Genomic DNA, 12,963 nt, shown 5'->3' with positions numbered 1-12,963 from the left:
GTAAGTGCACCTGTGTCATGCAATGCCTCGGAGGTCAGAAGAGGGCTTCGGATTCCCCTGGAACTGGAGTTAAGGATGGTTTGCAGCCGCCATGTGGGTGCTGGGAATCAAACCTGGGTCCTCTGCAAGAGCAGTCAGTGCTCTTAACTGCTGAACCATCTCTCCAGCCCCTGTAGTGTTTATTTTAATTCAGAGTATGCTGCTATTTTTTCAAGCACTAAATGCGTCATAATATTTCAGAAAGCCCAATACTAGCAGTCTTTCATATGCAAACTTTCACATCTTTTATAATATAACAAAGAAGTGATAACATTTTCCGTCTGCAATATCAGTCCATTTTATGCCAATATTAACACACTTATGCAAATAAAATTTCATGGTCATTCAATGAGTGAATTATCATAGAGTTAATAGAAGCTTCTTTTTTATTAAGTCTCAAAGTAACTTAATGTTAAATTATTTCCTTATATATAGTAAAATGAAGCCAAATTGCACTTTACCCAACAGAAATAATTAGGCTATCAAAACTAGCAGATATTTTTTCCCCAAAGGCTTTTTTGTTTTCCTAATAACAGCTTTCTCAATTAAAAATCCCTTCATTGTAAATGACAGACCTCCATGATTCTAACAGGCCCCGTGTTTAGGCCCTGACTGGCCCCATAACTGGGCTGCAGGAAGGGCAGGGACTCAGCTGGTGGTGGTGGCTGTGATGCCACCCAGGAGTCTGTCCTTCCTCGCTTCCTCTCTGCCTCTTTGCAAGTTTTCATTTTCTTGCTTTTCTCTGACCGTCCCACAATCTCAGGCAAGGGAGGGATCCACAGCCTTTCTTTAGATCTGGAGCATTTAGGAGAGAGTTTTACTGATTCAAGTTAAGTGACAGGACCCAGGTCTTCTAAGATTGGCAGACTCTCATTATAAGCATCCTGCTAAATGAATGAAGAAGCAATTCCCATAAAGGAAGAGCAGCTGAGAGATGCTATGTCCATGCTCACAACCAGCCAGGATTTGTCAGATGCTGACTCTGCCAAGAACCCCCCTCCCCCCATGACTTGTTCATTCTTGTAACAACTTTTTGAGATATATATCTGTATTTTTATCATCCCTTTCACAGAGAGGGAAACTGAGGACAAGGGATTTAGGAGCTTGTCTGAATTATGAACCAAGTTTTGTATGACTAAATGTGGTAGTTTTAACCTCTGTAGTTTACTGTCTTATCTACTTCAGTATTTATCAGTATTTCTATATATTTAGAAGAAACTAGTTATTTTTTTTTCTTTAAGAAACTTGCACCATAATCAGATATGCCTGTGACTCTGCTCACTACTACATTTTCTTTATTGAAATACCACACTGCTTAATAGGGCCACCATGAGTTCACTGATTCCCTATCACCAAGGGAGAAGGTATTAGGCAATGTTAGGATTTGTCTTTTTAATTTTCACATAAAAAGTTGATGTATAAGTAATTGCTTTCAGGCCTGTAGAACACAGCAATAATTAAATTAGCTTCCCAAATCCAAATTAGATGAGTAAAGTTGTAATGCATGAAAAGTCACAGAAAAATATGTTACTTTCCCCCCCATATTCTTAACTGCAGAGTAATGCTGTGATCCTGCCCAAATTCAAGTACTGTAATATCTGTGTGGTTGTAATGAACCAGTCTTCAACTTTTTTTTTTTTTACAATATAATGAGTCACTGGGGCTGGAGAGATGGCTCAGGGTTAAGAGCACTGACTGCTCTTGCAGAGGACCTGGGTTTGATTCCCACCACCCACATGGCGGCTACAAACTGTCCTTAACTCCAGTTCCAGGGCAATCCAAAGCCCTCTTCTGACCTCCGCGGCATGGCATGATATGGGTGCACTCACATACATGTAGGCAATACACTCACACACATTAAAAAAATAATAATAAGTAAAATATTAAAAAAAAACAATATAATGAGTCAGGCGAGGAAGCCCCTGGATTGGGCAAAGATTTCAAAAACATTTTTTCATGTTAATGCATATCATATGAATGAAATTCCATTTAAATAAGCAAATCAGCATTCTCGATGTTGAGGACAGAGGTTAGTTTGATGGACATCAACATTTTAAATTAATTGTTCGCCATCTGCTACTTTCATCAGTCAGTGTTATAACTACTGATAAATCACATTTACCTCGTAAAATAATAGGAACAATTTACATGTGTGTATTTTATGATCAACATCTGGAACATTATTTTCTCATTTGAGCATAAAGGGTAGGAAGATACTAAACTCCTTCAGTGGCGTGTGTGTGGTTTGTTTGTTACTCTTGTTTCCTCGGTAGAGAGTTGGAACCTTCCACAGTTTTACCCTGTTTTGGATAACATAGTGCTAGAAAAAGCACATATTTCCCTCTGCAGTTAAACTCCTCACTTATGTTAGCACTATAGAAATATAAGCATACTTAGCTTCTTTTATAAGAATGGATAAGCTCAGGTAGAAAGTTCCTGGCGTTCATAGCTTATAAATCATCAGCTGCTTTGTGTAGCTGGGAAGCAGCCTGGAGCTTGAAGACAGATGGACAGTAATTGGACAGTAGTGTGGCAAGAATTTGAAGACTTAATCTATGACTCTTGTGCTCTGATTGTGTGCGTGTGTGTGTGTGTGTGTGTGTGTGTGTGTGTGTGTGTGCGTGCGTGTGTGTGTGTGCATGTGTGTGTGTGCATGTTATGGGGGCTTGAATTCAATATCTGTTGTCTTCCTCAATCGCTTCTCCATCACAGCTTTCTAGAGTCTCTCATTGAACCTGGAGCTAACTAATGCAGCTAGACTAGCTGATCACGAGCTCTGGGGATCCTTCAGTCTCCACTTCCCCAGCACCAGGATTATATGCACACCAACACATCCCGTTTTTTTATGTGGATGATGAGGATTCAAACTCAGGTCCTAAGGCCTGCGTGGTGAGCATTATTGCATTAAACTATTTCCCCAGCCCCTACAGAGTAGGAGAATTTCTTTTCCTTTTGGTTGTTAAGTCAAAGATACACAGAGACCTCTTCATTCCTTCAAAAATACTTACCGAATGCTGGCTGGGACTGTAAGTCCTGGGACTATATGGTGGCTATTCTATTGAACAACATTCTGAGCTTCTTTTCTCCCCTTTCACTGCCACATCGTGCCCACAGTGACCTGCTTATTGCTTTCCAACACAATGACTAACTGGAATAAATTACAAAACTACCATCAGTTTGAGGTCATTCAGGGAAGGCTCATCGCAGAAACTCCGAAGCTGACTCTGGTTGCTAGCAGGTTCTCCCGACCCTCCTGATCTTTCCTGGAGGTTGATGTCACTAGTAGTCACTGTCTTCAGCTCAGCACTGGGTCTGCTTACTTTGGGTTTACAGGAAGAATAAAATCTAAACATGTTTAAGTTCTAGTTACACCTATGTTGACTTTCAGATCAGAAGTGTCCTGTCTTCTCTGGTCCTTAGTGTGAGTCGTGCTTCTGTTTTCTCTTTGTTCCCCATACCCCTGCTTTTACCTTGCATTTTGACACTTTGGAAGGTATTCCCTAACTCTTCTCTTTGCCATTTTCAATTTCCCTTAAATGTACCTGTCTATACGTTCTCTCTCTCTCTCTCCCTTTCACTCTTGCTCTCAGATTTAAGCAGCCTAATGCATATCACCTTTACCCTCACTGAATGACGGAGGTTATGCATTAGCAGGGTGATATACTCTGAGTGGCCTTCTGTTATTGTCATCCTTAAAATTTATTAACTGAGCATAATTAGAAGCATTAATCAGCTAATGGCACTTGAGGTACTTGTAGTCTGGTCCATAATGAATCGCCATCAGTTATCTCACAGACTAGGAATTTTGGGGTCCTCTTAACCACTGATGGAACATTTCAAAGAGATTAAGTTGATCATAATTAATCAGGAAATTTTGTAGTGGGAATAATATGTTTCCCATTATTTTAATCAGAAAGATCTGATTATGAAGAGAGAAAAGGGGCATAAAGAGATAGAAATAAAATGATACTGAAAAGTCAGCAGCAGTAGGTCTATGCAGCCAGTTACTGCCACCAGCAGCCTGGGGAGTGTGTGCCCCCACCCCTACCTCTTGTCCCCCTTAGGGACCTCCACTCGGGTAAAACCAGATCCTTTACTGTGCCACAGAAGTAATTTAGATCTGTAGCATTTAGGAGAGGGTTCTACTGAATCAGGTTGAATAATAGGACCCAGGTCTTCTAGGATTGGCAGGGTCCCATTATAAACATATTCTAAATGCAAAGCTAAGTTTAGTAAGTGTTTAGAGAGACATATAGGAAAACAGTCATATCTAACACATGAGTGTGGCTTCCTGAAAGGCACATCTAGGAGTCTTTACAATGGAGAGTAGGTGTTCTAAACGAGACGTCTCCCTCTCTCTCTCTCTCTCTCTCTCTCTCTCTCTCTCTCTCTCTCTCTCTCTCTCTCTCTCTCTCATACATACATATATGTATATATATATATATGCACACATATACTTATATATGACTTTTTGGCTTTCAAAGAATGTAAGTTACAAGGTTTAAAGATTAAACCAAACTTAAAAGTTGTTTAAAAGTTAAGTAAAATAGCTGGTTGTGGTACAAGCCTTTATTCCAAGCCCTCTGGAGGCAGAAGCAGGTAGATCTCCTAAGATCTGGGCCAAGCTGGTCTATATAGCAAGTTTCAGGCCTGCTGGGGCTACAGAGTAACCCTGTCTCAAACAAACAAAGTTATGTAAAATAATATGAGCTTGTTTACTTATTTCTCTCAAAGAATTTCCTTTATAAATGAAATTGCATTGTTGACATCTGGGGATGGGAGAGGGGTAGCAATACATTGAAATTCAAGATCATGTACTTTCCAGCCCTCAGTGAGCATAGTTCATGTACTTTGTCTGTTGTTTTTTAACATCCTTATTTGAGATCTCTTATAAAATTCATATTCTCTCCATAGGCAGTCTTTGTTCTATCAGCTATGTTGAGGTCTCCTGAGTCTCCGCTAGCAGGAAAGGCCAACCAAATCCAAGGGTGAGGGGCTTGTTTCCCGTCTTCTGTCCCTTAATGCCTGTTTTCCCTTCCTATCCTGCCTCAGAAGGACAGAAAGAGTTCAAGTAAAATCTTTTCTCTTGAAGTCCAGTAGTTGTTCAACTTGGTTTGCTTATGTGAAAAATCTCTATAGATGTCTAGAACTAAATGATTTTTAAAACCATATCAATAAAAGAACCTTCTTTGAGGGCCTACTGTGTGCCAGATACATGCCAGTTGCTTTGTAGATGTAAACTGAACTTCAAAGAAATACGAATAGCCTCTATGATATTTTTTTCTTCATATAAGTAAACACAGTTTCCTAATCTTTCTTATAACAAATTGTCCAGCAGTGAAATGCTACTTGTAATCTTTTTCTTTGCTTGTTTTGATATTATCTTTTCATCCTTTGATGAAATCTAACAGATTGCAAATAAATGCAAAATAAAAAGCAAAAACTGCACATTAAACTCAGATATTGGGAATTTTCATGGCTTTTTAAGATTTATCCTTTCATAATAAGAAACCATATAAATGTTCTGCATGGTGAGGAAGGGAGGGTGATAATTAAGTGGAAATTTTTTATGAAGTTGAATGTTGTCAAAGGAAAAAGAAGTAAAGTTAAAAATTGTGTCCATTTAAGTCAATTCAATAAATATATCTCAGGGACAGACTGGTTGCTAGTTTGGAGTCTGTAAAACCAAAATAGAAAGAAAATATTCTTGACATAAAGAATGAAAACTCACGGTAGAGGCTGTGTTAGTACCATAATACAATAAAGATGGGAAATCTTCATTAAAAATAACAGTGGGATGATGCCAATAGATGCTTGTTATTATTTCATGAAAGAAATATACTTAAGTTTTTCTGCACATGAACACAAAGGGAGAATCTCTACCTTTCTTATGTGGTTGACTCTAAAGTTAAAATAGGCACTGAGATTACATCTTTTCCTGGTAAAATAGGAGTCCATAGGGTTCCCACCTGATGGGGCGGTGCCAAGCAAGTCCTGTAGCAGGCTCAGTGCTCCAGCAGCAGGGCCAGGCTGATCCTAAGCATAACTGCACTCCTGGCCTACATTTGGTCTCCTTTCTATACTCTAGTGAACACACTGTAGTCTTCCTCTCCATAGTATAGAGCAGGGGCTAAATGCCAATAATGAACATATTTGAAGAAATAAAGAGAAAACTAAAGTATTGAGCTTCCCTTTCTGCTTTTTTTTGCTTTTTTTGTTGTTGTTTGAGACAGGATCCTGTAGCCCAATCTCTCTTGGAACTCTCCTAGGGTAGCTCAGGGTAGCCTCACACGTGTGACCCTCCTGTCTTTCCTTTTTCTCCTTCTTGAGATCGGTATCTATTCTTTCTTAAGTATCTTTGTAACATGACTCAGTGATTATGAGTACATACTACTACTTATCCAGAGGACCGAGTATGGTTCCCAGTACCCCATTAGGTGGATCATATGCCTGTAACTCTAGTTCCAGGGGATTTGATGCCTCTGGCCTCTGGAACACATGCACATAACTCTACACAGGCATGCATACATGTAACTAAAACTAATAGCAATATATCTAAAAAGTAAATGTAGAAAAAAGAAAAGTCAATCTATGATATGTTTTAGAATATATAATTAAAAGAATCTAAGTATGTAAATAATAAAAACTATAATTACTATTCCAGACTCAAAATTTTGCCAATTGGAGGGGATGACCTAAAAGGAGGAGAATGGGGAGGAACAGTGCAAATTTATAGACAGATGCACACAGACACACAGAGAGGAGACTGTCCTGGAAAGAGCTTTTAGCTCCTGAACTGGGGATGGATGTGTTTAGCTTTACCCTAAGGGTTCCCTTCCCTTGGCCTCACTTTTTTCGGATCCAAATTAGATTTCGATCTTATCCTTGAGCTCCCTTGGCCACCAGTATTCAGTGTCCATGTTTTACTTGATATTGATCCATCAACTCACTGGAGAGAAAATTCCCAGTGACTTCAGCCAAGGACTAGTGAATGTGCCATTCTGACAGTGCACTGGAACCACCGGGGCAGTGTGGGCATCTGTCTGTCCATCCCCACCTTATTTGCTGAGTCAGTACTTGTCAGTGTGGGATCTCTGCTTTCGCCTTTTAGAAATTGCCAGCTTAAACCAACTCTCAACATGGTTCCTCCTGCAACACTGGGGTTTTGAAAGATGGGTCAAAATGACTCTCCACCCAGGGCTTTAGAGTTTACCACAGAACATTTAGCCAATTTGAAGGAACATTGATCCTCTGATTTTTCAATGGAGAGGATTTTATTTTAAAGATCAGAGTCATTTCCTCTATTTCATTCTTTTTCAGCTTCTTTGAAGTTTTGTTTTTTTTACCTTGAATTGTCCTAACTTGATGTTTCACATGTTGCTGCTTTTTACGTGTTTCACAAATGTTCTGGAAAGTTTTTATTTCTTTTTGTCTATTGCTCTGTTCTTGGCTTAAAACAGTAAACTAAGGCTGTTGGTGCCATCAGATATACTTTTATTGTGACTCAAAAGTGTGTGGTGGGCATGGTTCTTCTCTGGTAAGCAGATGGTGAATTGAAAGTAGAGCTTTTGCCGGTCTTCTGGGTTGCTGCTTGAGTGGCTTTATGTGATAAATACAATAAAAGATCGCCCAATCAAAAGGTCTTCCATTAAGTGAAGTCAAGAACATTGCAACCAGCGTAAGATGTTTTGTCCCAGGACAAAGAAGCTGTGTGTGTCTCTGTGTGCTCTTATTTAATGATTGGCTCAGAAGGTTTTTACTTTATCCAAAGAAACAATCAGACGTAAGCTGGCTTTTCTAAAATGGGTAGTTCTTTATACACACACACACACACACACACACACACACACACACACACATTAGCCATTGGAACATACGTGCTTAAAATATATTTTTGAAAAAGCCCTAGTGACTTATTAACCAGCACAGGTGTAACTGCCATAAGCATCACCCTTTCTATCTGCCCTGGGGCTGCTAGAAGTGAGTATTTCATAGTGTTTTATATTTACGTAAGACATAATAGAGATGTTATATTTAGCATTTTATAGATCCTGTGAAGGTATAAGGGTTGCCTTTCTAATGACATTCTGAGAGTTTTTCCCCTCCGGAACCTGGCAGTTCTGACACATGACATGAGATAGGACTTTGCTCTGGGCATCTCTGTGTCCTGCCTGTTGCTTGAAGCGGGTTCTTACTTGTTTCTCTTGTCTGGTTCTGGTATATTCAGCCTGTTCACCATTGCCGTGCCTTCTCCTCTTACCCTCAGTTTACTTACCAAGTGATGATTTGGTAGCTCAGCCCAAAGTCACAGATCTGAGGTTGCTGGACTTTTCATAGACAATTGGTTGCAGAGGTTGATTATAATTAAGCTGCTTTTCAGTCTAAATATCAATGTCTAGGATTTTCTAGAAATTTAGGCAAACATATATACTCTGTCCCCTTTAGTTTTTTGATAGTGTCACTTTATTTTAATAAGATCAAATAGAAATTCTTAAGAAAATAAAAAGCAAAATATATAAGCATTAATTTTAAAATGGAGAAACATTTTCTTTATAATGGGCAATAAAATGCAAAACAATTAAACTGTTTTGAATTCACTTATTTTACAAAGGATTATTATGAGGTCTTTACACATCAGTTCATAATGTCCTGATAGTAATTTTACATTATGACATTTTTTGAGAATTTTGTACACGAGTACTATATTTATATCATTTCTACCTCTCCACCTCCCTCCTCTGACTCCTCTTGTGTCCCTACCCCACTTCCCTTTAATTTCCTGTCCTCTTTTTTTATTATTACATATACATATATACATTATATAAATACATAATTACTGAGTATATTTTGTGATGCTTGTATGTGAGGACTGCCCACTTGGCATTACTTAACCTATCAGGGAGCTTGTCCCTGGAGAACTAATAAACTGACTTAAATAATATTCAACTGAAGACAGGTACAACACATTTATTTTAAGGATGAAAGTTAAAGTTTAGTAATTTAAGTTCCTCTTATGACAAAGTTTGATAAATTTCATTTCCCCAATGATTTGGAGCATTTTGAGGTAAAGTAGAATGTCCTTTATTAAAAATGAACACCCAGACAAACTTACAGTTGGTAAAGTATCTAAGATATGTAATTGCCTTCAGTTTGTTCTTTGTGGAAAAATAATAAATCTTAGTTTCTGAGAGGTTTTCTTCATAACATAACTATTCTGTGTTAATTATGCTTTAAATTACTCATGAGAATAATGAAATGGAACCCTGTCTTTGGATTGTACATAAATTTATCGTAAACAAAAAAATGTTTTCTTTCTTGAGCATTACTCCATTTCAAGGCTGACAAATATATTAAAATTCAGAAGTCGCTGCAAACTGTAAGCCATTTTTTAATCCAAGTAACCATTTTCTTCTCTTGAGTTTGTGTTTAAATATAACCACAACTTATTGGTAAAAGTAAGGAGAGATTTCTTCTTTTGCTGACTGGTCTAGCTCAGCTTTTCTGTAGCCTGGTAACCCTTTCAAAGGTGATATTCATGGTTGGAAATGGCAGATGTATAGCTGGCCAGACACCCAAGCTGTGCCTTCTGTTTTTTAATCACAGAATTGACTCCTGAGGAGAGAGCCCAAAGGCTTGCCAAAGCTATGCGCAAACAATCTTCTGAAGTCAAAGAGAAGTGGGAAAATCTGAATGTCGGGACAAGCAACTGGCAAAAGCAAGTGGACAAGGCATTAGAGAAACTCCGCGACCTTCAGGGAGCCATGGATGACCTAGATGTGGACATGAAGGAGGCAGAGGCCGTGCGGAATGTCTGGAAGCCAGTGGGAGACCTGCTCATCGACTCCCTGCAGGATCACATTGAAAAAACTATGGTAGGCTCCATTGTTTTGATAAATATTTAAAGAGCTGGGCATGGTGGCACTTGAGAGGCAGAGAATCTTGGATCTCTGTGATTCCAGGCCAGCCTGGGCTACATAGCGAATTCCATGTCAGCTGGGGCTACAGGGTGACCTTGTCTCAAAAAGACCAAAAAAAAAAAAAAAAAAGATTTATTTAAGGAATAGTTTGTTGTTAAATAGAACACAAATAAAGAGAGCCACATGCCGAAATCATTATAAGGAATTCTTATAAAGCCAACACCACTGCAGTTCCCCACCCAAGTCAGGAATCACCACAGATGTTTCCCATATGGCCCTCACTGTGAGAACCCCATGTCCTAAGAAGCACTAATGTCGCTGTTATGATAATTTAGTCATTTTTAAATATTTTGAGTTCAATTGTCCACCCCTAAACAATGTAGATGAGGTTTACCCATTTTTTTAAAAAGCCAGCTTTTAGTTCTGCTTTGTTTCTGGATATGCCCCTGTTTCATTTTCCTTTTGTTTCCTACTTATTTGTTAAAGAAATTGAGTGTGGGGCTGGAGAGAGGGCTCAGAGCTTAAGAACACTGGTTGTTCTTACAGAAGACCCGAGTTTGAATCCCAGCACCCACATGACAGCTAACAACTGTCGGTAACTCCAGTTCCAGGGAATCCAACAGCCTCTTCTGTCCTCTACGGGCATTGCATGACACGGGTGCACCTACCTACATGCAGGCAATACATGCATACACATAAAATAAAAATAATAAAAAATTTTTTAAGTTAAAAAAAGAGAAGAAATTATTTATTTTGTAATGTTTCCCAGAGTCTAAATGTAATAGAATTATATACATGTACTGTAACCTACAGGATCGCTGCTGAAACTGGTAGTTGCATTTAATTTTTAAAAATGCACTGTTTTCATGGGAATTTTCATCTATAATTTTTATCTCATTGAGTACATTAATGAAACATGAATTTACTTATAAATTCCATTTGTAGTCAGAAATTGCCCAGAATTAAGGATGTTAGCCCTGTGGTATATACCCCATTGTGGTTACTCATAGTCCAGAACCTCTCCAGAAAAAAAAGTAATGAAATTTAAGCAGTAAAAGACACAGATTGCAGCTTTAGAATATAGCAAAAGTTGTGGTAAGTATTAAACTATATATTTGATAGTCATGAATTGTTTCAGAGGTTGAATTGGGGGAAAAAAATTTAGAAGGGGTTAGTCCAACATTACCATCGTGTATGTAATTTTTTTTTTTTTTTGCTATTTTGAACTTTTTTTTCCAGTTAATTATTTATTTAATAACCACATACTTAGAAGAACCATTTCATTACAACGACATTGACATATTCAATAATAATTTTCTGAGCTAAGATGCATCTTTTTCAAAATTGGCTATAAATTTTTAGGTTTATAGTTGAATTATTACAGTTATAGCATATTGTACTCAGTATAAACCCTATAAGATGTAAAATTAAATGAGGTTTTAACCTTTAAAAAGATCACCATTTCATTATTAAAATACACAGTTTCATACAGAAAAATTCATTTTTAGTGCAGTTGACATGAAGATGTTTGCACATGCATTTCTAATCTCTATATGTCTAATTGTTACTAGTCACAGTTGGTTGCTTTCTGAGCTCCTTGGCATCTGAACATGGATATAAAGTCATCAGGTAGATTTCAATGGTAATGTTTTTCAAATCTAATTTTTTTTAATCATTTTTTAAAATTTCTAATAACTACATGATTAGAAAAAGCATTTCACTATAGATTTAACATGTTCAGTAACAGACTCCAGAGCAAGAGTACATCACTTTCACAAGTGGGTGCAAGTTTCTAGGATCACAGTTGAGTTAATACACTTATACAGTATTGAACTCAGTATAAGCCCTGTAAGACATAAAATTGAATGAGTTTTTTAACCTTTAAAAAAGATCTCCATTTCATTTTAGGATATATTTTTCTTTGCAGAAAGACTTTTTTTTTTTTCTACTAACACTGAGATGTTGGCGCATGCATCTCTAATCTATATACATCTGATTATTACTAGTCATAATTGGTTGGAATTGGCTCCTTGGTGCCTGTGTATGTCAATGAAGTCATCGGGTACATTCCAGTGGTAATGTTTACCACCTCTACTAATTAGCATGATGTAAATTTCCATGCTTCCTCCTCAAATATAATACTTTTTTTTTTAATTTGTGTTTTGTGTGTGTGTGTGTGTGTGTGTATGTGTGTGTATCACACAGAACATCCCAAACCATCTTATTCAACTATACACCCACTTCCCAGATGGCACCCTCCCATAGCCTCCCTCCCCCCACTAGAGCCCTTATATTCTGATATTCTAATATCCCTGCTACTGTCTGCTGTGTTGTCAGCACCCCAGCCAATCCTCACTACTTGCCCTTCTGTTGAATCTAGTCAGCCTATCTAGAGGTCTTTGTTTTAGGAGGGTCAGCTGTTCCTCTTCTAGCAGCAATTAGTTGTCAATACTCCTTTAGAGAAGATTCGGGTCTGCTGTTCATTTTCCCAGTTCTATGCTGGGTCACTATTTGGGAGTCCCTTGGGCTACCCTGGCCAACAACTCAAAAGAAGGTATCTCCTATCTGGCATTGTTGCTTGTTATGTAGCGTTTAGCTATGCATATGGACTCTTAAGAAATTATATTGACCCCTTTAATCTTGGTTATACTTTCCTTTTGGATGTTTAAGGCCATATAGTTGGCCCAGATAAACTGATTTATTTTTACTCTTAAGGTCCTTTGAGGATCTGTTCCTCAGGGGTCACATGGGCTTGGGAAGAGCCCCTGGCTCCTTTCTTTTACCAGTTCCACCTATGTGAAGATAAGTCAAAGGTCCTGCTCGACCATGGTTGGCTTCGCTTGGAAGCATGGAGGAAGTGATTCCTCTCTGTTGACCCTCCTCTTTGTAGACCAGACAACAGTTCAAGTCCATCTGGTGGGGTCTCCTTGGCCTCCTTGATCAAGAGGACAGGTGACCCACCACCACTATAGGACATTTTGAGAGATGGTCACGGTCCCCTGGAATA

The 12,963-nt window shown here is 38.3% G+C and overlaps 1 protein-coding gene across 1 annotated transcript in view; it reads left to right on the top strand.

Moving 5' to 3' along the window:
• Positions 1–12,963, top strand: part of Utrn (utrophin) — a gene marked incomplete in the record, with an annotated part of 557,450 nt that overhangs the window by 415,688 nt on the left and 128,799 nt on the right. The window contains 1 exon segment of the mRNA XM_029561956.1: positions 9,643–9,911. Coding sequence (XP_029417816.1) covers positions 9,643–9,911 — 269 coding nt within the window.

The sequence above is a fragment of the Nannospalax galili genome, unplaced genomic scaffold (assembly GCF_000622305.1).
Source record: "Nannospalax galili isolate Female #2095 unplaced genomic scaffold, S.galili_v1.0 scaffold154, whole genome shotgun sequence".
Taxonomy (NCBI): Eukaryota; Metazoa; Chordata; class Mammalia; order Rodentia; family Spalacidae; genus Nannospalax; species Nannospalax galili.
The sequence above is the reverse complement of the archived record's forward strand: the minus strand, read 5'-3'. Positions and strand labels throughout refer to the sequence as shown.